The sequence below is a fragment of the Ranitomeya variabilis genome, chromosome 4, assembly GCF_051348905.1.
Source record: "Ranitomeya variabilis isolate aRanVar5 chromosome 4, aRanVar5.hap1, whole genome shotgun sequence".
Classification (NCBI taxonomy): domain Eukaryota; kingdom Metazoa; phylum Chordata; class Amphibia; order Anura; family Dendrobatidae; genus Ranitomeya; species Ranitomeya variabilis.
The window spans coordinates 176029090-176055953 of NC_135235.1; the positions used below are offsets into that span (position 1 = coordinate 176029090).

General features: G+C 44.7%; 2 protein-coding genes across 4 annotated transcripts in view; one reads left to right on the plus strand and one right to left on the minus strand.

Moving 5' to 3' along the window:
• Positions 1 to 3270: 3270 nt before the first annotated feature.
• RPS24 (ribosomal protein S24) lies at positions 3271 to 14415 on the minus strand. Of its 3 annotated transcripts, XM_077259409.1 has the most exons (6): positions 14263 to 14415; positions 13126 to 13191; positions 12748 to 12957; positions 9895 to 10005; positions 8411 to 8428; positions 3271 to 3351 (listed from the first exon to the last, which is right to left on the minus strand). In XM_077259409.1, exons 1-5 carry the CDS (start codon positions 14398 to 14400, stop codon positions 8423 to 8425), a joined length of 531 nt encoding a protein of 176 aa, XP_077115524.1. In that variant the 5' UTR covers positions 14401 to 14415; the 3' UTR covers positions 3271 to 3351; positions 8411 to 8422. The 3 variants fall into 3 exon arrangements, with proteins under 3 accessions (XP_077115524.1, XP_077115522.1, XP_077115525.1); XM_077259407.1 differs by lacking the exon at positions 8411 to 8428; XM_077259410.1 differs by lacking the exons at positions 8411 to 8428; positions 14263 to 14415 and adding an exon at positions 13910 to 13933.
• A 291-nt stretch (positions 14416 to 14706) lies between these two features.
• POLR3A (RNA polymerase III subunit A) overlaps positions 14707 to 26864 on the plus strand; it is a 259739-nt gene continuing 247581 nt past the window's right edge. Inside the window, exons 1-2 of the mRNA XM_077259406.1 lie at positions 14707 to 14925; positions 21133 to 21268. Coding sequence (XP_077115521.1) covers positions 14885 to 14925; positions 21133 to 21268 — 177 coding nt within the window. The 5' untranslated portion in view covers positions 14707 to 14884. The remainder of the gene's footprint in view (positions 14926 to 21132; positions 21269 to 26864) is intronic.

Genomic DNA, 26864 nt, shown 5'->3' on the forward strand with positions numbered 1-26864 from the left:
ACAACATGGCGGATATGGCAGCCAAATAAGCAGTCAAAGGAAGACAATATGGAGAAGTGGGAGAGGTCGTAGAGCCGGACGGCTACTACAGGACGGCTGAAGACAGGAAACCTGACAAGATGACATCCTGGGATCTGCTCAAAAAAGATGCAAGAGCAAGCCCCAAAGGACAAGGAATGCTGGATGCAGAAGTGAGCAACACATGAAGAAGGAAGGGTATACTCAATGGACTACAAACCCTGTTTACCCCGAAGAATGTACCCTATCGTGGCCCAGTGGGCACATGGGCCCACACACATAGTAAGCACCAATCAGATCATTCATCTGTGTCTTTAATGGTTCGCTCCAGGGATCCCCACCCTAACAGCCAAGTTCACTAGCAGCTGTCTGACCTGCGGCAAATGCAACCCTGGAAGAATGGAGAAAGTTCCCACACATCATCTTGCCAGACCACTGTACCCCTTCCAGAGGATCCAGATAGACCACATCCAAATGCCGCCAAGTGGAGGTTTCGAATATGCCCTTGTGGCCGTGTTCTCAGGATGGCCAGTTTTCCCAGTGAGGAACCAGTCAGCAAAGACTACTGCAAAGAAGCTACTCTCAGAGACGAGATATGCAGCTATGGGGTCCCAGAAGTGATAGTGACCAGGGACCCGCATTCACAGCAAATCTCACACGAGAGACCTGGTCAGCAGTAGGGTCAGACTTGGGCCTACACACTCCCAATCACACTACTCAGTGTTAGGCACACTCCCAGAGGCCCAGAAAAGCTGTCACCGTATGAAATTTTGTTTGGGTCTAGTCCCAGGTTAGGGGTATCCTTTCCCTCAGCAGCTGATTATGCAATATGATACTTTGTCTGCTTATGTAATTGAACTCACCAAGAAACTTGCTAACATCCATTCTCCAGTTTTTTTTCTTCATTGCCAGATCCAGAGTCCGGTACGCACTCCTTGAAGCGAGGAGACTGGGTGTTGGTGAAAAAGTTTGTAAGGAGAACACCACTCGATCCCAGACTTGATGGTCCTGTTCAAGTGCTGCTGATGACACCAAACTCCGTGAAACTGGAGGGAAGATCCACTCATCGTATTGCAAGAAAGCTCCCCTACCAGAAGAGGACACCCAAGCCAGAATGATGTTGTGGATGCCCTGCCTGACCGAATAGATGACCTACCTGATAAAGAACACACACCGCTCACTACACATGCTGTTGACTAAGAGACTGATTGCAACGAACCCACGTTAGGGACAGATCTCCTGACCGCCCATTTGCGAAAAGTCTGTAGGGAGTGGGGCGCAGGCGTTAGGCTTGTGTCAGTTCATCGGCAGCACAAAAGAGTTACAGCGCTTTGGGACAGGAGGCTAGGATTAGGGCAAGTGATACCTAAGGGGGGCTTGTGATAGATATATATATATATATATATATATATATCTATCTATCATGTAGATCTCACTTGCATGTATACTCCTCTATAATCATATATACTCATATATCCACAGCTAATATATTACTCAGCTAGTTTATAATCAATGGTTTAAAATGGCTGACAAACTGATAAGCCAGACAGATTGTATGGGGTTTTCCATGCAAAAACAGGAACTTAGGCCAGATGTCCTGAAGTAATGTCTAGAATATCGCTAAGTCTTGCTGAAATAGCAGGATAAGGGTGACAGCTACGTCCAAGAGTGCTGATCAGATGTCTCAACTCTGTCCTAGATGCAGAGAGCTCAATTTTAGTTGCTTAATCAGCACTCATATGTGCATTAATCACAATATTCCATATATGTTTAGATATCCAATGACAGAGGAGCTAGACAATATGGTAAATAACTAACCACCCCTAACAACCCCTAACCACTCCTTTCTATATGCAATTATAAAACTATGTATGTACAATAAAGTATCAGTATTGGTGGAATGTTATTGACACAACAATGGTGTGCAGTCTCATTCCTTGAGCGCTCAAAATACTCAGTCTTATTGGGAATGGCCGCAGCACACACAGGGATAAATTTATCCAATCCAAATTTCCATATCAGGTGTGTCCAAACTTTTGGTCTGTACTGTATATATACACATTTTATTTGTTTTGACTAATATTTCCTTTGAAAACGATGTGTGTAAATGACAGAATTGCTGTATGTAAAAGCTCATGTTAAAAATCACATTGCAATCCGATAGCAGTCGTAATGCACTCGGCTGTAAATCAGATACTTGGTGTGAAAAACCGCACTGTACTCGCATGACACTCGTTCGTTTATCCGGTCCATATTATGAACCGTTTTTTTTTCCTGCAAATGGGTATGAGCCCTTAGGCTTATCTCTGTTAAAGCATTGCAATGCCTGAGCATTGTAAAGCTTTATAACTGTCAGTGCTGCAGTGACACAAGCCCCTTTGACCATGCTCTGCACCTGGTCTAAAGCAGGTGTCAAACTGCATTCCTCGAGAGCCGCCAACAGGTCATGTTTTCAGGATTTCCTTGTATTGCACAGGTGATAATTTAATCACCTGCACAGAATGATTCCAGCACCTTGTGGAATGCTAAGGAAATCCTGAAAACATGACCTGCTGGCGGCCCTCGAGGAATGCAGTTTGACACCTCTGGTCTAAAGGGCTTGCCATAACTTGAAGAGTCCGATATTCCCAACTGGTGAGATATAGGTATAAGTCCTTGCCTTTCAAGAACCTAGAATATAAGACATAACAAAAAAGTGTGAAACAACTGAAATTATGTAGATAATTCCACATGTGTTAATTCATAGTTTTGGTGCCTTCAGTGTGAATGTACAATTTTCATAGTCCGGAAAACACAGAAAAATCTTTAAAATGATAAGGTGTGTCCAAACTTTTGGTCTGTACTATATATACACACACATTGCAAATGTCAGGAAATACTGTTCATGAGACTGTGGACCATACAAGAACCACAAAAACAATTACCTCCACATACCTTATTTTTAACAAGATGTTCACATCCTTCGCAAAACACACACAGCAAAATACCAAAACACAATATCCCCACTGCCCCCCCCCCCCCCCGACAATGATAGAACATTTATTCTGCGGCTTCGTGGTGCCAGGACCAGTGCCGCTGCCAGTCAGGACTGACGTGCTCCTCTGCACCAGTCCTGGCGCTAGAGTGTTCACATGTATTTATGTCTAAAGACGCGAATACAGGAAGGAGCAGCAGTCACATCCAAATCCTGGAAAGCTTTGCGGGACGCATGTTGTGCAGGCCTGGTATAAGTAAACAAACAATACAAGGACATCAATTTTTATACATTTTATTACAAGGTCCACAACTGAGGTACAATCTTCATACAGAGAATCTTTGGATCCTTTAATCCTTCTGTAAGAAAAAAAAAAGAAGGAAAATAAAGTTTAAAATCAAAATAAATTTAACCCCTGAGCGACCAGATAGCTATAGAGAGAGAAAAAAAAAAAAAAATAATAAATATATCACACACATATACACACACATTTTTCAAACCTTGAATGATTATCCCTTTAATCCAGATCGTCATAGCGCAGAAAGACATTAATAAATAACAGTTCCCTCATGTTTGCTTTACATCAGAACCACTTTGTAATATGCTATTTTACGGTATTTGTATTTTAGTAAGTTTAAAATGTAGCAGTCATTTTTCATTTTTTCAAAGAAATTTACAAAACTTATGTTTTTGAGACCAATCCAGGTTTGAAGTGACTTTGAGGGTCCTATATATTGGAAAACCCCCAAAAGTTATAACATTTTAAAAACAGCAACCCATTACATACTGAAAACTGCGGTCAGGTAGTTAATTAACCATTCAGGTGCCGTGAATTGCCATGGCAAACATCAGGACAACACAGCCATGATCTCTGGGTGCCAATGGTAATAAATAGGAAGACCCAACACTCTGTTAGCCATTTATATAATCTAATCACTTTTGACAGCAGCATCTAACGGGTTAAACATATGGATGGTGCCAGCGCTGATCGTGGCGGATGCAGCAAGTTGCCAACTATAGTGTACAGCTACTGGATTGTCACCTGTGTGGGAATGCTATTCTCTTATATCTCAGGTCTGTAAAAAGACTTATCAGGAGTAATTAAGGGGTTTAAAAGGACTATGGACATGACAGCATTGCCTTGGGCTAGAATTAGAGACCGCACAATACTCCATTTGCAATAGAATAGTACAGGAATGCAATACTCCTATTAAAAACGGGACCAGCTTTAGGGGCCATTTTTTACTTGCACACGGGCTTCAAAAGGCAAACTAACATTTTTAATGAAACTTATAAAAAAAATTATTTTAAGCCCCAAATACATGCTTTCGGAGAAAAAAAATGAAATCTAGAACCTGTTATGAGTCATTGATCCAAGAACATCTGACATATTGCAAACACAAGCAAAAAGTTAGCAGGCACTGCAGCTACACGTTTAGTAAACTAAAAATAAACCTAAAATGAAGACGGTGCATTGACAGATTGAGGGAGAACACATGCGAACATGCTATTGTTGGGCCATATACCAAATAACTTCAGTCACGGAAATGCCGCGTCGCTGATTGGTCTCACCAGCTGCCTGTCATGGCTGCTGCGACCAATCAGCGACGGGCACAGTCCGATTAGTCCCTCCCTACTCCCCTGCAGTCAGTGCCCGGCGCCCGCATACTCCCCTCCACTCACCGCTCACACAGGGTTAATGCCAGCGGTAACGTACCGCGCTATGCCGCGGGTAACGTTACCGCTGCTATTAACCCTGTGTGTCCCCAAATTTTTACTATTGATGCTGCCTATGCAGCGTTAATAGTAAAAAGATCTAATGTTAAAAATAATAAAAAAAACTGCTATACTCACTCTCCGTAGTCCGACGATGCGCTCGACGCTGCCACCATCTTCCATTACCAGAGATGCTTTGCGAAATTACCCAGAAGACTTAGCGGTCTTGCGAGACCGCTAAGGCATCTGGGTAATTTCGCAATGCATCCTGGGAACGGTTATTGCGGGCACATGTCAGCTGTTCAAAACAGCTGACATGTCCCCAGAAAGATGTGGACTCAGCGCCTGAGCCCACATCAAAGGGAGGGAGTCCGACATCGGCGTACTATTACACCCGATGTTGGAAGGGGTTAAAAGGGTTTAAGATTTTATTTCCATATCAGGGAACAAAAACAAAAAAAGGTATTACAACCCAACAACCTATTATGTAAAGCAGAAATATTAAGAAAAGGCATATAACATGCATTAAATCTACATTGCTTCTTCATCCTCTGCACTAAGTTACAAATAACCCCATACTACCCCTTATTATTTTTACTATAATATACACACACCTCAAAAAATAAAGGGAACACTTAAACACAATGTAACTCCAAGTCAATCACACTTCTGTGAAGTGAACCTGTCCAGGTATGAAACACCAATTGTGAATCAATTTATCCTGCGGTTTTGCAAACTGAACTAACAGGTAGTAACGATAGGCAATTGGCAAGACAGTACAGTGTGGTTCTGCAGGTGGTGACAACAGACCAACTCTCCGTTCTCATCCTTTTTGCCTGCTGCTTTGGTCACTTTTCCATTATGTCACTGCACTCGCCCCTTGTAGTATTGTACAGTAACATGAGGCGGTGTCTACAACCCACAGACATTGCTTAGGTAGTGCAACTCAGCCACTTTTAGATATACGTAGGCAAACATGCAAGCTTGTGCGTGTGTATAATGCAGTCCAGTGTAAATATAGCATATGTTGTCTAAATTCTATAAATGCATATACCATATCTTTTTTAAACTAATATCCCACGGAGGTCTGGAGTTGGAATGATGCTCAAAATCAAAGTGGAGAATGAAGTTACACAGGCTGATCCAAGTTCAGTGGAAATGCCTTAAGACAAGGAAATGATGCTCAGTAGTGTGTGTGGCCTCCACGTGCCTGTATGACCTCCGTACAGTGCCTGGGCATGCTCCTGATGAGGCGCCAGCGGAAAACTGTACCAATTAAAAAAAAAAAAAAAAAACACACGACAACTCGCCCCGCAAATAACAAGCTATTACATGACTGATGGCAGAAATATGGAAAAAATGTCAAAATATAGAGATGCAAATACTTGTTTTTGCAATAAAAAGCATTTTTTAGTGTGCGACAGCAGCCAAACATAAAAACCGGATATAAATCTGGCCCGAAGAATAAAGTCGCCAAATCACTTATACCGAATGAAGAACGGTATAAAAAAAATAAATAAAACCAATTGTTCACATGCTGTTGATTTTTTCATTCTGCCTCCCAAAGATTGCAGTAAGGCTCAGCTCACATTTATCCTGCGCTCTGCACCGAGTGCTTACACTGGAGTTTCCATGTAAATCTCTGAAATATGTGATTCAGACAGAATCCCCCATAATGAGGCAGATAGAGCCACTATGGACCCCATAGGACCTGTGATCCAGCGGTGTCCATCTTTTTATGATTGCATAAAAGTGCTGTCGGACACATTTTTGAGCACTTCTGAATAGGACACCGCTGAAAAGAAGCCAGACGGAGTCCAGAGTAACTCTGCTGCCTCATAGTGAATGGATTTCTCAGGGGTTTCATCTGAATCACATCACAAAGAGATTTAGATGGAAACCCCGATGTAAGTGCTCAGCGTAGAGAACCTAACAAATGTGATTGCAAATGTTATGTAAAATGTTCCCAACAAAAGCTTCCACTCAATCAAAAAAAAAAAAAAAAAACAAAAAAAAACAAGTCTCCCACTCAAGTCCAACACCTGTCATTGGAAATATAGGGCTTCCACATTACTGGTAGCATAGAGGCTCTGGAAAAGTGAAATGGCTCCTCGTCCCCCAAAAGAAACTCGCCAAATTCTGTACTGGTGACAGCCAGCCTAATTTACAGGTGCATGTCTCCAAAAGCATGAGCTGGGCACTACTAGAGTTTGCAATTTTTCACTCCACAGCATCCACTGCTTTTGGTTTCTGTAAAACACACACAAAGTCAAAATAGTCACCACATCTGTACATAAATTGCAGAAGGGCTATAATCCTCCAAATTAAATGGGGGGGGGGGGGGGGGGGGGTCAGGAAGGTGAGAACAGGCTTCAGTAAAAAGGGGTTTAACACTCCCCAAGGCAGGTAGAAAAGGAAACACAGGTAGTGGTGGTCAACTCAGTGAGAATTATATTATAATGCAAGGGAGAAAAAAAATAAAAAAAAAATAAGTGGCACTTAATATAAGAGTACCGACCTTTTATTGGAGCAGGAAGTTGCTCAGCTGGACACATGAAAATCCCACTTCTGCAACCCTGCCCAACGCAGGTTTGGGTGAACATGCATTCTTAGGGCCCTGAGAGAGTGTATGTGGTGACGCAAAACTATGTTGGCCGACTGAGCTTTCATCTGCCCGGCTCAGCAATTTCATTATTCAACATATGGTCAGTACTCTATAAGGTATTGAGTGCCTCTATTTCAACGCTGATAGCGTAGTTGAGAGAATGGTAGGGAATTTTTAATGCAAGCATATGAGAATTATTTAGTGCCGTACTCTAAGCTGTCCATGTGCCGTGCAGGAGACAGCGCTACAGTAAGCGCTGTCCCCCCAGCGTGTTGCTGAAGCCGCCATTCATTTCTTCTCTCCAGCAGTGTTCGCTGGAGAGAAGGAATGAAAATTCATTGTTTTTTTTATTTATTTTTTTTGTGGTTGAAATAAAGTTCCCTGTAACCAACCCCCTCCCACCCCCTGTGCGCCCGCCCGCTGGAAATAAAATACTCACCCAGCTCCCTCGATGCTTCCTCTCAGCGCCGCAGCTTCTTCCTGTATGAGCGGTCACGTGGTGCCGCTCATTACAGTGATGAATATGCGGCTCCACCCCTATGGGAGGCCGGATGCGGTAGTTAAATGCCGCTGTCTGCGTTTGACAGCGGCATTTAACTAGTTAATAGGCGCGGGCAGATCGCGATTCTGCCCGCGCCCATTGCGGGCACGTCAGCTGTTCAAAACAGCTGACATGTCCCGGCTTTGATGCGGGCTCACCGCCGGATCCCGCATCAAAGCGGGGCTTCTGACCTCGGACGTACTATGCCGTCCGAGGTCAGAAAGGGGTTAAGCGTTAAGAATCCGTTATAAGATTGCAGGCGCTCAGCACTGCTGCAGTTACACGCTGTTTTATGGCACCAGCTTAAGACTTGGGGAACCTGAAAATGTACACATTTGTTCTAAAATTAACGTATATATGAACATTGCAAGCATCAAACAATTATGTTCCTAAAGTATGTGGTGTACAATGACAATGTCCTTCTGACAGTCAGGACATGTAAAGCCTGTGATATTAACACAGGCAAAGGGATTATGACCCAGTAGTCCAATGCAAACCTAAAATGGGACGGTATGAAGTGCGAGGTGAGAATAGCACACTCATGCAATCACTATACCTGCTGATCACTTCATTTCTGAAGAATGCCAAGAAAATGTGGAATAAAAAAGGCAGAAAGTGTCAAGTTACAACATACAAAACTATAGCCAGAAATTAAGTCTTGCTAAATAAGAAAGCAGCTAATAGTCTTAATGAATCCTCACAAGTCATTTGCTTCGTATTAGGCTATGTGCACACTTTGCGGATTCGCAGCAGTTTTCCATGCGGTTTACAGTACCATTGTAAACCTATGGAAAACCAAATCTGCAGTGCACATGTTGCGGAAAATACTGCGCGGAACCGCAGCGTTGTATTTTCCGCAGCATGTCAATTCTTTGTGCGGATTCCACAGAGTTTTACACCTGCTCCTGAATAGGAATCCGCAGGTGTAAAACCGCATGTGAAATCCGCAGGTAAAACGCAGTGCGCTTTACCTGATGATTTTTTAAAAACGTTGCGGATTCGTGTGCGGATTTTTCCGCAACATGGGCACATAGTCTTACCCACTATACAATAACAGCTTAGCTTGGCTTAGCCAAGATATGAGCCAGCAGGACAAATAAGGGCATGTTCACACATTGCTTGTACGCTGCAGATTGCCGGATTGGATTTACAGTCAAAAATCCGCTAAGTATTATATTAGAAGCAAACTGAATTAGATTTGAGAATTGACACGCAATACAATTTTTCAGCAGTATGTCATTTTACGTGGTGGATTTCTCAGCAAGGATTCCATCCTTTACAATGTTAAGTGAAATCAGAGTATAACTGATGCCAATCTTGCAATGCAATCTGCAGCAGAAACTTTTTAAGCGGTAATGTACCCCAATGTCATGCGAGAACCAAGAATGCACCACTTGGGAATAAAGAAAAAAGGTGAACAAAGTCAAACTTAAAATTCAAGACAGAAAGTAGCTTCTTTACATTAGAGGTCAGCAAAGGAGAACTTGTGACAATTCCTCCAAGAGCTGTAAGGCATACTAAAACAGTGAATGGGTAAGACAGTATTCCAGCACACAGCTGAGTATCGGGGAAACACGCAAGCGCTAAATCTAGCCAAGTAGCCTAGCACTACTACTAATTAAGCAAGTCTGGTTTCGAGATCTGAATGGCTGACAAGTATTTTAAGTAGCCCCCAAGGAAGCAGAAAGACATTTCAGGGTCTTGACTGTTAAAAGAAAGTGAACAGTCAGAGGAAGAGTGCAGAAGAGGACATTTGCCTCGCCATTGTCAGATTCAGAGCGCCATCGTACTCGAGTTATTGCACTTTAGGTTCAGAATCGAATAGACAATACTGGTATTAAACGTCAATGGGTTCTCCTCGCTACATTTTTATGAAGTAAAGCAAATAGTATAATCTGACAGACTACATACTAATCCTCTACAGGAAATGTTACCTTCTGTACAACAGGGGAGAGAAGGACAAGAGAAATTTTTAAAAGTTACTAGTGCGAACCCATGACATTTAAAGAGACACTACAAACTACTGTGCTTTACACTTACCTTTTTACCAGCACCCACGGTAGCTTTGGCTGTACCCCTGACCTTCTTCATTCTGTTCTTCCTTTCTTTACGCTGTTTTCTTGAAGTCTTTTTCTTCTCATAGAGACCATGCTATAAGAAGTATATCAAAGTTATCCAACTTATAGGAAACTGTTACACGTTAGGTGCAAAAAAGTGAATATCTGTAATGCATGTGGGCATCTCATCTTATAATACGTATAATGCCCTGGTTCCTGTGCGATAAAAGCAGGCATGTTTTCTTGGGGAAAAGACCTCTGCTCTAAAAAATTAAATATCTATATTAGGCTACGTTCACATTTGCATTGTGCGCCGCAACGCACAACGCAAACAAAAACGCAGCAAAACGCATGCACAACGCTGCGTTTTGCGCCGCATGCGTCCTTTTTTTCATTGATTTTGGACGCAGCAAAAATGCAACTTGCTGCGTCCTCTGCGCCCGGACGCGGGCGCCGCAGTGACGCATGCGGCGCAAAACGCAAGTGCGACGCATGTCCATGCGCCCCCATGTTAAATATAGGGGCGCATGACGCATGCGGCGACGCTGCGGCGCTGACCGCAAATGTGAACGTAGCCTTAGTACATATGAATGATGGGAATCCTACTCAAAAGGCAAAACGTGGAGTTAGAGACCAGTTGTGCATTAAAGTGGATCTGGCAGCAGGTTTTCGCTAGCCCAGCATTATATGGGGGGAAGAAACAATGCTGCCATTGATGTGTCACTTAGTGGGATGCTTTCTGCAGTTTTGATAAAATCCTTGTTTTCTCTGCTGCAGATCTACCAGTTCTCTGAATGCGGAGCTTTGCATAACCCCCGCTCACACCACAGATTTTATACAGAAAGCTGCCAATCAGTAGTAGGGGCAGGGTTATAGAGATCATGAGTATGGAGGACTACATGGTAGTGGGTTTACTTGTCCTCTAGTGATTAATATCACTGATTTATAAGCAGGTTATCACTAGACTAGTAAATGTGTTGCCATGTAGTCCTTCATATTCAGAGCTCTGTATAACTCCAGCCCATTACAGATTGACTACAGAAAGCTGAGAAGCATTCAAGCCCCCGTCACACTAAGCGAGGTCGCTAGCGAGATCGCTGCTGAGTCACAAGTTTTGTGACACAACAGCGACCTCAGTAGCGATCTCGCTATGTGTGACACGTACCAGCGACCAGGCCCCTGCTGTGAGATCGCTGGTGGTGTCGGAATGGCCTGGACCTTTTTTTTGATCGTTGAGGTCCCGCTGGGTAGCACACATCGCTGTGTTTGACACCTTACCAACGACCTCGTTGACGACTCAGACACCGACACATAGGCGTGCATTTGCGTTGCCTTTTCCGCACCCCTCCGATTGGTGGTCGCTACTGCGTTCTGATTGGCGGTCATGCCTTCAACAGAAGGCGACATAGTAGCGCTTACATCCTTTGTTCCTGACCGCGTGGTGGTTTGCAGATCGTTGTAGAGTTCTCCGGCCTGCGACTCCTCTTCGATTTATCTATTCTTCAACGGTTCTTCTGACACCTATATGTTGTGAACGGTAGGGCTATTGTGTCGCCTCATAAGGCAAGGCCGCCACCAATCAAAACGCAGTAGCGACCACCAATCGGAACTGAATGGGCGCGGAAAAGGCAACGCAAATGCACGCCTGTGTGACTACAACGTCACACAGGACGTCCCTCATCGAGGTCTGAATCGTCATAATAATAGCTGCCATGTGACAGGGTCACAACGACATCGTTGTACAGGTCGCTACAGGTCGCCGCATCGCTGCTGCGTCGTTGGGAAGATCTCACTGTTTGACATCTCACCAGCGACCACATAGCGACGCAGCACCGATCCCTGACAGGTCGTATCGTTGTCGGGATCGCTTTAGCGTCGCTAAGTGTGACGGGGCCTTCAGAGAGCTCAGTAGAACTACATCAGATAAAAGACTTTTTTCAAAACTAGCAGTTAGCCCAGTAAGGCTACTTTCACACATCAGGCTTTTTGTTTCAGGCACAATCAGGCAATTTTTTGAAAAAACGGATCTTTATCTTTTTTTTAACGCCGGATCCATTTTTTTTCACATAGAGTTGTATTAGCGCCGGATTGTGCCTGATGGCCAGACGTTTCATCCGTTTTTTTCCGGATCCGTCCAAATAGTCGTTTCCGGTAGACGGAGAAAACGTCCACTGCAACGTTTTTTTTGTCCAGCAGAAAAAACAAAAACAAAAAAAAAAAAAACACAGTGACAGAATCGGTCAAAAACACATGAAACGGAGGTGTGAAACAATGAATCTGGCGCCCGGATCAGACATCAGGTTTTCGCTGTCAGGCTAAATCCAGCTAAATTTCAAAAAAAACGGATCCGGCGAAAGTAAGTAGCCTAAGTCACTTATCAGGTCTGTCTCTATATTATGATGCTCTAAGATTGGTATGAAAAAACTTGGTGATAGATTCGCTTACAAAAAGGTTGTCAGCAGTCGTACGAGAGGACATTGCAGGAGCACCAGGATGTGCAGAGATGAGCAGAGGACCAAACAATATTTTTCCCCCATCCACATCTGGCTAATTGGTGTAGAAGTTTTTCGGCAGCAGTTGTACAGGGTACAATTTTTCACTCAAATTTTTCAACAGTTTCAAATCTGCCAATTCTTTTAGTGCTTTTCACCACTTTAAATAAATCGTGGGGTGGGGGAAAAAACTCTTGTATTTTCTGCAGCGTTTTTCCTACCAACACTCCAGTACTTGCAGTTTTCTTCTGCAAATTCTGAACTTGTGCACATACCCTTTGTGAATATATCCATAAACACAGTTTTTGGAGAAAGACACAGCTTTCACCACTACTGACACTTACCCTGGCCAGTCTGTGTTTGGGTTCGTTCTTCTTAGCATAGTCTAGAGAGTCGTAAATCATTCCAAAGCCGGTAGTTTTCCCACCACCAAAGTGAGTCCTGAAACCGAAGACGAAGATCACATCTGGGGTAGTCTTGTACATTTTTGCCAGCTTCTCCCTGATTTCGGTCTTAGGGACAGTAGCTTTCCCCGGATGAAGGACATCTATGACCTAACGGCAAGAAGCACAACATACAGATTAGAATAAAAATTCTTGCAACTAATGCAACAGTCTAAGGTAATTACCCCACCCTCCCAAAGTAAGGCAAGAATGCAGCCAAGGCCATATACATCTCTCCTAAGCAGCTAGAGACAGGGCTGTAGGAGCAGAGCCACTTACCATTTGCTTCCTTTGAAGCAGCCGGTTGGTCATGAACTTCCGAGTTCTAATAGTGACGCTGTCGTTCTAAAAGAAAAAAAAAAAAGTAAACTTCTATTGTCTTCCAACTCTTTTCTATGATTAGTAAGTATCCTGATGTGGCCAGCTGCTAGGCCTCACAGGGCGAGCTAGAAATGAATGGAAACCATGACAATACGTGGCATGATTGACTTCTATGGCAATATTAAAGGGGTAGAAATCCTAAAGGTTCACTGTGATAACCACTGAGCTTAAGGTGTAAAGACAGTTCCCTGCAGACATCGCTCCTCAGCTCGGTGGTACTTTCTTATTGCTGAGCTATAGAGATGGGAGAATCAATCATGGGCCAGGTCCGTAATCTGTGGCCGCTGGATGCAAGCACTGCGAATCCCCTTACCTCCCGACTCTTGATCAGCCAGGCTAGTGTAATATCATTGCGGCAGATGGACACAACAGTCAGCACCAGCCTAGCTAATCAAATGGCTGGGAGATCAGGAGCGCGCAGTGCCATGGGCCCACACGTGGTACCGCCCGCAGCACGGTTTCGTGGCCAATTACTGCAGCCCTCTAAGGCTGTGTCCACACTAAGGTTTAGACCTTAAAGGTTATGTATGCTTGAAGGGGTTAATAGGTTATCACGTGTCCATAGCCAGGGGCCTGCAATCATTGCTAATAACGGATGGGCACATTCTACCCGACTTACTGCCCATGGGGCTTTTACCAGGCAACCCCCTGCTCCCACAGGTCAGACCCCAGCCATCCTAACCGGCTCCATCCAGGGACCCCTTTAGTGAACGTTTCCCAGGCCGTACTCATGCCTAGCGCCGCGGCCTCGGTCCGGCGGGGACACAGGTATGGCCAGATCCCGTGGTACCGCTGCCCTGGGGAAGGCCACCGCCCAGAGTTACCGTGCTCCCGGGCCAGTCCGCACACCCAGAGCAGCCGCCACACGGGCCCACAGCAGGGCGGTTATCCGGAGCTCTCTGGACGTGCCCGCACGAATATCCCGCCAGCAGCCGCGCTCCTGCCGAGGGAGCCGCACATCACACGCTCCTCGGTGCCTGAGGCAGGATGGCGCGGATATTCCACAGATTCTACACATACAGCGCCGACACTCACCATCTTGGGACCGTGTCTCGTAGGGAGGAAGGAAAGAAAGACCGAAATTTCTTCAGCCAATCCTCTGGTAAGATTCACAGGAAGTGGGCGTGGTTTCAGGCACCTGAGCGCGGCACAAGCATTGGTTGGAAGGGCCATCAATCATCGACCCTGAGTACGCCCATTTAAAGGAACCGTATGGAAAGAGAAAACAAAATCACTGAAAAATGCCGAATTAGTGTAGGTGAAAGTGTCTCCCCGCATGTTCCGCAGCCAAGCACAGCAGTGGCCGTAGCCTCACTTGGGCATTCATGAGTCTGTTCTGTTCAGGCTATGGGACTGATGGAGGCGGCCCATGCTGTGCTCCTAGATCCCGTAAGGCCGGGTCCACTATTACAGCGTCCGTATATGACCGGCTGTCCGCGGATATAATATATATATATTAGGACTGTGAAATACGCCCACGTCATAGCCTCATCCATTGCAGTCTACACACCGGCCGGACGGTGTCGCTGTGCGTTTCTGAGACCTCGCGTCCTGCACTGCTTAACTCTATAGCGAGGTGAAAGGTTACCGGAAGTGGCGTCTCTAAGCAACACTCAGTGGGAAATCACTCGTGGCGGAGAGGACTCAGGGCGTCAGGATGAAGGAGCAATTCAGGGAAACTGATGTGGCGAAGAAGATGTGAGTGACCGTGAGGGGCGGTAGGCAGGCTGCTGCATGGAGACTGGGCACATGGCTGCGGTTCTCTAGGTGCTGGCTAGAAAGTGTGCAAGGAGGGCATGCTGGCATTTGTAGTACCAATTACGTATTGTCTCTGTTCAGATATTGCTGAAAACGAGAAAAGAAGCCCTGGAGTGAAGCTGCTGGTAGTAAGACGGGCTCTGTGTGTAGCCTGCCGGCCGGACTGTGCTGGGGTATCCCTATATATTCTATGGTGTGCAGACGATACGGGCCTTGTCTCCACTGTAGCGCTGCTTTCACATTTGTGGTTGTGTCTGACGCATACATCCGCATGCGCCGTGATTTCATATCTTTATCATTGTAGGCGCAGGTGCATGCGTTCGCCCACGTTTGCTTACGCATGTGTATTTTCGTGGTGCGTGGCTAGCGCACCATGTTTGAATTTTTTTGGCTTCAAATTTCTGCCGCCATGTGCTTGTGGAAGGAGTGCGTCAAAACAACGCATTACAGTCTGTGGGAACACAAGGACATGCATTCACTTGCATTTGCACAAGGGAGGGTCTATATACAGAAATCACATGAGCCACGCCCATTGGGCGTGGCTTGTGTCAAGGAAATTCTTGAAATTTTTTTTCATAACAAATGCATGCGTATAAAAAAAGCGAACGCATGCAATGTTGAGTTTTTTTATCCGTCATGCATAAGTTGATGCAGATAAAACGCGTTGGCATGCGTTAGCGCACGAAACACTGCGGACTCAACCGCAAATGTGAACCTAGCCTAATGCAGTGGAACTGATGATAGATTTAGGGGAGCAATAGTCACGAAGTGTCCCCTGATCCACCACAGAGAGACACGCTTGGTTCTAATGCACAGGGTATAGGCAGCGCTGTTGGTACACGTATCCAGATAACTGAGACACTTAGTCTTCAATGGCTATGATTTCCAGTAAACAATCAGTGAACGCTGCAGGTTGGGGGCTGCATGATTCTGCAGTGCCCAACCCTCAGCGGCCAGATGTTACAGCATAGTGGATGGGATTTCAAGAAATCCCATCTCCACTGTTCGTGCACCGGTGCCTGCGGAGATACCTCAGCACGTCTCTTTATCTTATGGAGACGCGAGCCTACGCAAAATAAATGTCATCTATACAATGTATAGGATGCGGTGACTCCGCACAGTTCAGTGAACACATGCGGAATCACCTGCGTTCAATAGACGGCAGCGCTTTGGACTCAGCGGATATGTTCTGCTTCCAAAGCAATGCCAACTCCTGATCATGTGCACATACCCTTAGCGAAGCAGCGGGACCTTGGTGCGGCCACAAACTGTCGTGTTTAGAAGGAAACACAGTCCTTCTTCCTCAGGGTGTCTGACAACTTATTGTGGGATGAATATTTGGTACCATATTAGTTGTCACCAAAGTTTCATAACCAAGAGAACAGTTTTTAATTGGGTTTTCACATCATGGCACCTCTCTGTCCATATGTCCAGTCCTTAAAGAGGTTGTCTCATCAGGGCCCTTCTGTCCATATGTCTAATCATTAGATCATCTACTGTTGGAAACCTGGAAACCCCCATTTGTAGCTGAGACTTGATGTGTGATATGTCATATGCTAGCCATTTGCCTTCTTTGTAGAAATTTCCGCAGCTTATCTGATTGTTGATGCTGCATTCCACTGCGGGTTTTCTCCTTGCATACAGCTGTCATGCTGAGATGACCAGCACATAGGAATACCATTCATTTGTATGGTCACCGGCAGCTTCTCCCCAACAGTTATTTGGTTCCCAGTGATTTCATCTGCTGGTTATCAGCTCCTCGCCAGCTCATGTTCATTTATAGGGGTACTCCAACATTAAATGTATGACTTTTCTAAAACCTAGATAATATTTTGCAATTTGAACCCCACCAGTCCCAAGAACAGGTTCTGATCAACCCAATTGGAATGGAGCTACACTGTATTTCTGGCAGTCCCATAGAGAATGAATGTGCTTTATGTGCACTGGTTCAGTCAGAGTCCCAATCTTGGCATCTGTGTGGGTCACATTGGTGTTTGTACTCCTTTCAGTCCTCAGGTTTAATGGGTCTGTGTGACTGCAGACGCATGAATCCCCCCAGCATACGCTCCTTGTGCTGCTGGGATTCACAGGTTACAGACTGGGGAATGGAGGGTATGTATGAGTTATACATACTCCCAGCTAGTGGGCGTGGCCTCGCTCTATTCACTTGTATTGAGCCAAGGCCGCTCCCCGACCAGTGATGCCAACGGCCCGTGAGCATGGCTGACTAGAGGCCACAACCTTGCTTCATACAATTGTATGGAGAGAGAGGCTTCACCCACTGGCCGAGGGTATGTACAGTGGGGGAGATAAGTATTTGATCCCTTGCTGATTTTGTAAGTTTGCCCACTGACAAAGACATGAACAGTCTATAATTTTAAGGGTAGGTTAATTTTAACATTGAAAGATAGAATATCAAAAATAAAATCCAGAAAATCACATTGTATAAATTGTATAACTGTATTTGCATTTTGCAGTGAGAAATAAGTATTTTATCCCCTACCAACCAGTAAGAGTTCTGGCTCCTACAGACCAGTTTGACGCTCCTAATCAACTCCTTACCTACATCAGACAGCTGTCTTACATTCACCTTTATAAAAGACTCCTGTCCACAGACTGAATTAATCAGTCAGACTCTAACCTCTACAACATGGGCAAGACCAAAGAGCTTTATAAGGATGTCAGGGACAAGATCATAGACCTGCACAGAGCTGGAATGGGCTGCAAACCCATAAGTAATGTAAACTAAAAGTCAGCACTCACCCTTCTTTTTGAAGAAAGTCCTTTTTTAATTTTCATTATATTGGACAAATGGCAAAAAAGTGCTAGCAGCAGGTGTAGTAATTCCATATAGAGAGACATAACGGACAACGAACGTTTGGCGCGAAAAGAAGGTTGAGTGCTGACTTTCTTTTCATTTACATTATAGTGAAACTCTTTTTGTTTCCTGTCTTTGCACCGCTCTTTATTTGAAAGTAGAGGCTGCAGTACTAATAATTTAGTACCTTGATGCTGGTGAAAGGGCTTTCGATTTTGGTGCTTCAACCCTTTTATGATGAAAACCATGAGTAAGATGCTGGGTGAGAAGGAGACAACTGTTGCTGCAATAGTAAGCAAATGACAGAACAGCAAAATGACTGTCAATCGACATGGATCAAGGGCACCATGCAAAACCTCATCTCGTGGGGTATCATTGATCATGAGGAAGATGAGAAATCAGCCTAAAATTACTCGGGGGGGGGGGGGGGGGGATAGGGGCCACTTGTTAATGAGGGCCACTTGTTAATGATCTCAAGGCACCTGGGACCACAGTCATGAAAAAAACCATTGGTAACATTACTCCGTAAAGGTTTAAAATCCTGCAGTGCCCACAAGGTCCACCTGCTCAAGAAGGCACATGTGCAGGCCCGTTTAAAGTTTGCCAATGAACACCTGGGTGATTCTGTGAGTGATTGGGAGAAGGTGCTGTGGTTAGATGAGACAAAAATTGAGATCTTTGACATTTCCTCCAAACACGCGAGTTTAGTTAAATGCTGCCAATGACCCAAAGAACACCATCCCCACTGTCAAGCATGGAGGTGGAAACATTATGTTTTGCGGGTGTTTCTCTGCTAAGGGCACAAGACTACTTCACCGCGTCAATGGGAGAAAGGATGGAGACGTACCATAAAATCCTGAGTGACAACCTTCTTCCTTCCACTAGGACATTAAAAATGGGTCGTGGCTGGGTCTTCCAGCAAGACAATGATCCAAAACTTACAGCCAAGGCAAAAAAGGAATAGCTAAAAAAGAAGCACATTAAGGTCATGGAGTGGCCTAGCCAGTCTCCAGACTTTAATCCCATAGAAAACTTATGGATGGAGTTGAAGCTCCGAGTTGCCAAGCAACAGCCTCAAAATCTTAATGATTTCGAGATGATCTGCAAAGACAAGTGGACCAAAATTCCTCCTGACATGTGCGGAAACCTCATAATCGACTACAAAAAAAGTCTGCCTGCTGTGCTTGCCAACAAGTGTTTTGCCACCTAGTATTAAGTCTTGTTTGCCAGAGGGATCAAATACTTATTTCTCTTTGCAAAATGCAAATGTATGTAATTTACTAGATGGAGGCCAGATGCTATCTCATTGGGAGGGTGGTAATGTCACGATGGGAGCAGGCTTTGCAGCATTGAGAATCTCTTCCACCCCCATGTGCTCACCAGGGCTGTGGAGTTGGTAAGCCAAACCTCCAACGCCTCAATTTCCATAAATCCGACTCCACCAAAATAGGCTCTGACTCAACGACAACACAGCCCTGGTGCTCACCCATCTATCCACCCTCTTTCCCCATGTGCTGACTTCTCCCGTCTGTGCTCTCTGCTTTGACCTATCTACCCCATGTGCTATCCCCCTATTCTGCTGTCTCTCTCCTTCCTGTGTTCTCCCCTCATGTGCTGTCCTGTATGAGCTGTCTCCCCCCTGTGCTCTGTCTCTCACCCCTGTAAATCAGACCACCGCCATCTTTGTGCAGACAGATAGCGGCTGTCACATTAAAACTGCATGTGCTCCTCCTGTACAAAGATGGCAGCGATCAGTAAATCATTTGGCTGATCCCGACGGCGGTGTGTTCGCGACCGTGTTCCGCTGGTGGTACCGCGCAAAAGGCTGCGTACGCCATGTACAGTGTGTGTGTGTGTGTGGTGCAAGGGTGTTCCACTGGTGGTACAGCGCTAGAGGCTGGTACCACCAGCAGTTTCCATATTGAGACACCCATCACTTGGGTGTCCCAATATGGAGGTCGGTGAACTTCCGCCACTTGGAATTCTGGGATCCGGACTGAACAGGATGTGAAGACATTACAAGGTAAGTATATATTAAGATGAATGTGATTTTCTGGATTTTATTTTTGATATTCTATCTCTCAATGTTAAAATTAACCTACCCTTAAAAGTATACACTGTTCATGTTTTTGTCAGTGGGCAAACTTACAAAATCTTCAAGGGATTAAATACTTATTTCCCCCACTGTACATACCCTCCGATCTACACTCTTAAACCAACAAATCCACACAGCGCGTGCATCAGAGGGAATCATAAGTCTTCCACAATGAAAGGAAAAAAAAAAGTGATCCACACCACTAGAACCACAATAGCCCAGCTCGGTGTTTAAAGGAAATCTGTCGCCCCAAAAATCGAATATGAGAAGGCCACTGGCATCAGGGGCTTATCTACAGCATTCTGTAATGCTGTAGATAAGCCCTCGATGTAACCTGAAAGGTAAGAAAAACAGGTTATTATACTCACCCAGGGGCGGTCCCGGTGCGGTCCGGTCTGATGGGCGTTGCGGTCTGTGTCCGGCGCCTCCTAGCTTCATACGATGATGTCCTCTTCTTGTCTTCCTGCCACGGCTTCGGCACAGTCATGCTGTGTCTGCCCTGTTGAGAGGACGTCATCGTATAAAGCTAGGAGGCGCTGGACATATACGATTTTTCGGGTGACAGATTCCCTTTTAATACTGCTGCAGGTATGTAACCTGAGATGTTGGGTGCTCACCAAGAGGAAACACAGTACTAAAGTCCAAGTATGTAAAAAGCAGAGGTGGCACTCGTCAGTCTAGAAATCCATGCTTTATTGTAGAAACACAAACAGTTAAAACATGAAGAGGAGATGGAGTATGTGAGTGACAGCCGTTTTGCGCTGTTGCGCTTCTACGGGTTGACCTGACAGAGTGGAGCATGGTGATCCACAGTGTCGAATGCAGCAGAGATATCCAGGAGAATCCGCATGGAGTAAGGACCATTGAATTTTGCTGTTAGTAAGTCATTAGAGAGTTTAGTGAGGGCAGATTCAGTAGAATGTAAAGAACGAAGACCAGATTGTAGAGGGTCAAGTAGAGCGTGGTCTGAGAGATAGCGGATTAGACAGGAGTGGATCAGGCACTTCAGAAATTTAAAGATGAAGGGAAGATTATAGACTGGTCTGTAGTTAGCAGTGCAGTTCTAGTCAAGGGATTTATTTATTTATTTTTTAAGTAAAGGGGTTATATTGTCATCTTTGGGGGAAAAATACCAGAAGAAAGAGAGAGCAATATTTTCTAACCAGCTACCAGAATATAATATTCACCCTACCAATCCTTAATTGATTTCTTTTACTATCCTTTTTGTCTCTAGAAGCCATATCTGCTTCGGTGTGAAGTCGGCAGAGCAGATGAGGCAGCAGGCTCACATCCAGGTGGTGAGCAAGAGTCTGTACAGCCAAGACAACCACCATTCACCTCTTCCTTTTGGGGTTTTGGACCATCGCATGGTAACTAAACGCTTTGCATTCCACTTCTCCTTTTTCAGTGTTTGGACTTATTTTAAAGTGATACTTCTTTGTTTCCCATTAAAGCTCTCTTGAATTGGATGATCAGTTTTTCCAGGAGTCTTTGCTTATTTTAGGTAAAATGACAGGAAAATATTTCTCATAAACTTCGATGAACTCCGGCACTCAAAGAAATTAGTTCATGTGATTATTTTTATCATCAATTATTCTCAATGATTCTCATATATGATGCCACAGGTGATGATGATATGAATAAAGGCTGTTTACAGACTATTTACACAACGTTTCGGCTTATTGTGCCTTTTTCAAGTTATGTCTGTTTTCTGAAACATAGAGAAATAAGACATCTATAACATATGTTGTGGCATAAATGATAATCCAAAGAAAGAAGGAAAAGGAAATAAGGGAAAAAAACAGACCATTCTGGTCACGAAAAGAGATGTACGATTTACATAACATTTGAAAGATATATCTAGTGCATTATTACACCCAAGATAAAGAGAAGCTCAGGTCCCAAGAGAAGGAAAACCATTAGGGAATTATAAGGTAAGTCCATATGTGTAGGGCATAACTAAGTAAAATAAATGAATTGATACTTTACTAATATAAGTTCCTATATGGGTAAGCAGTATGGCATCCCACTATAAAAAATGTCAACAGAAGGTAAGCATATCAATATAACAGACCGATTAAGGTGATCGATCGGTAAATACCCATATACCTGAAAAAGGTATCAAGATCACATAGCTGTGTCCGTGCAGGAACCAAGGACTTCCGGGTTATGAGTTTAAAGTGAAGTCGGTATTGCGCACGCGTAAGCCAGAGACTGCCGAATGTTGCGGAGTGCTGGTCCGAAGTGGTAGTGCGCATGCGTCCGGGCCGTTTGATGAAGAAGTACCGTATTTTCTGGCGTATAAGACGACTGGGCGTATAAGACGACCCCCCAACTTTTCCAGTTAAAATATAAAATCTTCTTAAAAGTCGGGGGTGGTCTTATACGCTGTATATCGTCTTATAGGGCCGGTGACTAATGTGCCTTTTGGGGAGGGGAGTGGTCCCGATGACGAAGAGGGGGCGTCTCACAGGAAAGTGTGAGTGGAGTATGCTCCATTACCTCATTGTAGCTGCATCGTCAGCGTGGGGTGCTGGGGAGCGGCGGCGGCTGCTCCTCTTTGTGCCGCGTGGGTGCTGTGGGGCGGCGGCTCCTCTTCGTGCAGCGTCGGGGCTCTGTGCTGTGGGGCGGCGGCGGCGTATCTTGCAGAGTATCTTGCATGCAGAGTCAGTCGGGGCTCCTCCGGCATCTCCTCAAGGCCCGGAGGCATCAGCAGCTCCATTGCTGCGATGCGGTGGTCTCTGGAAAAATGGCAGCTGGGGGCGGCGCATGCTCAGATTCAGATCTCGTCTCCCGAGATCTCGGGACGAGATCTGAATCTGAGCATGCGCCTCCCCCAGCGGCCATTTTCCCGGAGGCCACCGCATCGCAGCAATGGAGCTGCCGGTGCCTCCGGGCTTTGAGGAGATGCCGGAGGAGTCCCGACTGACTCTGCATGCAAGATACGCCGCCACCCCACAGCACAGAGCCCCGACGCTGCACGAAGAGGAGCCGCCGCCCCACAGCACCCACGCGGCACAAAGAGGAGCAGCCGCCGCCGCTCCCCAGCACCCCACGCTGACGCTGCAGCTACAATGAGGTAATGGGGCATACTCCACTCAAACTTTACTGTGAGACGCCCCCTCTTCGTCTTCGGGACCATTCCCCCCCCCCCCCCCACCCCCCCCCCACCCACCATATACACCCGGCGTACAAGACGACCCCCGACTTTTAAGAAGATTTTCAGGGGTTAAAAAGTCGTCTTATACTCCGGAAAATACGGTAAGTTCATCTGCTCCTGCGTGCTGCGGTATAAAGGGTACATATGAGATTTAAAGTGACTACACAATTATATGTGTGTTAATAACATAAGTATTAGGCAGTAAAGAGGAGTGGGAAACCGGCTACAAAGGGGAATGAAGTAAAAAGGAAAAAGGAGAAAAAAAGGGGGAAGAGGGGAAAAAAAGAAGAGGGGGGAAAAAGGGGAAAGAAAAGCAGCAACAAACAAAAACCAAAACACTTATATGCATATATAAATACATAACAGGAGCCTAAAGGAAAGGTAATCTGAGGATGAGGATACAATGACATCGTTGCATAAAAGGTTATTAGTAATTAGTGTGAAACCTCATATTCCCTATTTAATCCCAGGGGGGATAGGGTCTGTAAAGTATAAATCCAGAACGCTTCGCGTTCCTTCAATTTTTTGATGCGATCTCCGCCTCTTCTCATAATGGGTACGTGATCAATGATTTGGTATTTCAATTGGGTGACCTGATGCTTATGTTCTAGAAAATGAGCCGGAATAGGGAGTAATGTGCGTCCACAACGTACTGTGGATTTATGCTGGGAAATACGGTCTCGGATATGCTGGGTGGTCACACCAACATATCCGAGACCGCAAGGGCATTTAATTAGGTAGACGACATACGAGGAGTCACAAGTGAAATGACCCCTAATTGGGTACCTACGTCCTGATCTAGGATGCGTAAATGAGTCACCCTTTTGAAATATTAGAACATTGTAGGCAGTTTAAACACGGGAAAGTGCCATTACGTGGAGAGGTAAAAAAAATCTCTGTTTTTGTTCTTTAGATGGGCCTACATCTGCCCGTACCAAATAGTTTTTTGATATTCTGTGATCTCTTATTGCAGAGAATAGGTTTGGTGATAAACTCAGGAACTTGAGGGTAAGCTCTCTGAAGAATATTCCAATGTCTCAGGAGGCATTGGTTAATTTGATGGTTAAAGGGGTGAAAAGTATTCACATAGGCCAACCGTTGTAATTTGGGTCGTCTACCCAAGGACTGTGATTTATGACTGATGGAACCCAGAATTTTGTTTGGAAGTGATTTATGACTGATGGAACCCAGAATTTTGTTTGGAATACCCCTACTCCTCAATTTATTGTCCATTTCCCAATGACGTTTAATTTGGGTGGTATGATCCGAGACCATTCTATTAACCCCTTAAGCCCCGAGGGTGGTTTGCACGTTAATGACCGGGCCAATTTTTACAATTCTGACCACTGTCCCTTTATGAGGCTATAACTCTGGAACGTTTTGACGGATGTTGGCGATTCTGACATTTTCTCGTGACATATTGTACTTCATCTTAGTGGTAAAATTTATTCTATATAACTTGCGTTTATTTGTGAAAAAAACGGAAATTTGGCGAAAATTTAGAAAATTTTGCAATTTTCCAACTTTGAATTTTTATGCCCTTAAATCACAGACATATGTCACGCAAAATACTTAATAAGTAACATTTCCCACATGTCTACTTTACATCAGCACAATTTTGGAACCAAAATTTTTTTTGTTAGGGAGTTATAAGGGTTAAAATTTGACCAGAAATTTCTCATTTTTACAACACCATTTTTTTTTTTAGGGACCACATCTCATTTGAAGTCATTTTGAGGGGTCTATATGATAGAAAATACCCAAGTGTGACACCATTCTAAAAACTGCACACCTCAAGGTGCTCAAAACCACATTCAAGAAGTTTATTAACCCTTCAGGTGTTTCACAGGAATTTTTGGAATGTTTAAATAAAAATGAACATTTAACTTTTTTTCACACAAAATTTATTCCAGCTCCAATTTGTTTTATTTTACCAAGGGTAACAGGAGAAAATGGACCCCAAAAGTTGTTGTACAATTTGTCCTGAGTACGCTGATACCCCATATGTGGGTGTAAACCATTGTTTGGGCGCATGGCAGAGCTTGGAAGGGAAGGAGCGCCATTTGACTTTTCAATGCAAAATTGACTGGAATTGAGATGGGACGCCATGTTGCGTTTGGAGAGCCCCTGATGTGCCTAAACACTGAAACCCCCTACAAGTGACACCATTTTGGAAAGTAGACCCCCTAAGGAACTTATCTAGATGTGTGGTGAGCACTTTGACCCACCAAGTGCTTCACAGAAGTTTATAATGCAGAGCCTTAAAAGTAAAAAATCATATTTTTTCACAAAAATGATCTTTTCGCCCCCAATTTTTTATTTTCCCAAGGGTAAGAGAAGAAATTAGACCCCAAAAGTTGTTGTCCAATTTGTCCTGAGTACGCTGATACCCCATATGTGGGGGGGAACCACTGTTTGGGTGCATGACAGAGCTCGGAAGGGAAGGAGCGCCATTTGGAATGCAGCCTTAAATGGATTGGTCTGCAGGCGTCACGTTGCATTTGCAGAGCCCCTGATGTACCCAAACAGTACAAACCCCCCACAAGTGACCCCATATTGGAAACTAGACCTCCCAAGGAACTTATCTAGATGTGTTGTGAGTACTTTGAACCCCCAAGTGTTTCACTACAGTTTATAACGCAGAGCCGTGAAAATAAAACATCTTTTTTTTCCCACAAAAATGATTTTTAGCCCCCCAAATTGTTATTTTTCCAAGGATAACAAGAGAACTTGGACCCCAGAAGTTGTTGTTCAATTTGTCCCGAGTACGCTGATAACCCATATGTTGGGGTAAACCCCTTTTTGGGCGCACGGGAGAGCTCGGAAGGGAAGGAGCACTGTTTTACTTTTTCAACGCAGAATTGGCTGGAATTGAGATTGGACGCCATGTCGCGTATGGAGAGCCCCTGATGTGCCTGGACAGTGGAAACTCCCCAATTCTACCTGAAACCCTAACCCAAACACACCCCTAACCCTAATCCCAACGGTAACCCTAACCACACCCCTAGCCCTGACACACCCATAATTCTAATCCCAACCCTAATCCAAACCGTAAATGTAATCCAAACCCTAAAGCTAACTTTAGCCCCAACCCTAACTTTAGCCCCAACCCTAACCCTAACTTTACCTCCAACCCTAGCCCTAACCCTAACTTTAGCCCTAACCCTAACCCTAGCCCTAATGGGAAAATGGAAATAAATACATTTTTTTAATTTTATTATTTTTCCCTAACTAAGGGGGTGATGAAGGGGGGTTTGATTTACTTTTATATCGTTTTTTATATTGGATTTTTATGATTGGCAGCTGTCACACACTAAGGCTTGTTTCACACTTGCGTTTTTATCTGCATGCATGCGTGAAAAAACGCATGTAAACGCGGTAAAACGCATGCGTTTTTTAGACGCATGCGTTTTTATAGAAAAACACAAGAAAAAACAAGAATACCCTAACCCTACCCCTAACCCTAAACGTGACTGAAATACGTGGCACTGAAATACGTGCAACTGAAACACGTGGTACTGAAACACGTGGTACTGAAACACGTGGCACTGAAACACGTGGCACTGAAACACGTGGCACTGAAATACGTGGAACTTAAATACGTGGCACTAAAATGTGGCACTGAAATACGTGATACGTGGCACTGAAACACGTGGCACTTAAATACGTGATACGTGGCACTGAAATACGTGGCACTGAAATACGTGGCACTGAAATACGTGGCACTGAAATACGTGATACGTGGCACTGAAATACGTGGCACTGAAATACGTGGAACTTAAATACGTGGCACTGAAATACGTGAT

Coding starts and splice junctions, on each gene's coding strand:
- RPS24 (XM_077259407.1), bottom strand. CDS start 14,400: ATGGCCCTTCCAACCAATGCTTGTGCCGCGCTCAGGTGCCTGAAACCA. Junction 13,192..14,262: donor CGAGACACGGTCCCAAGATG/GTGAGTGTCGGC, acceptor TTTTTCTTTTAG/AACGACAGCGTCACTATTAG. Junction 12,958..13,125: donor TGCTTCAAAGGAAGCAAATG/GTAAGTGGCTCT, acceptor TCTTGCCGTTAG/GTCATAGATGTCCTTCATCC.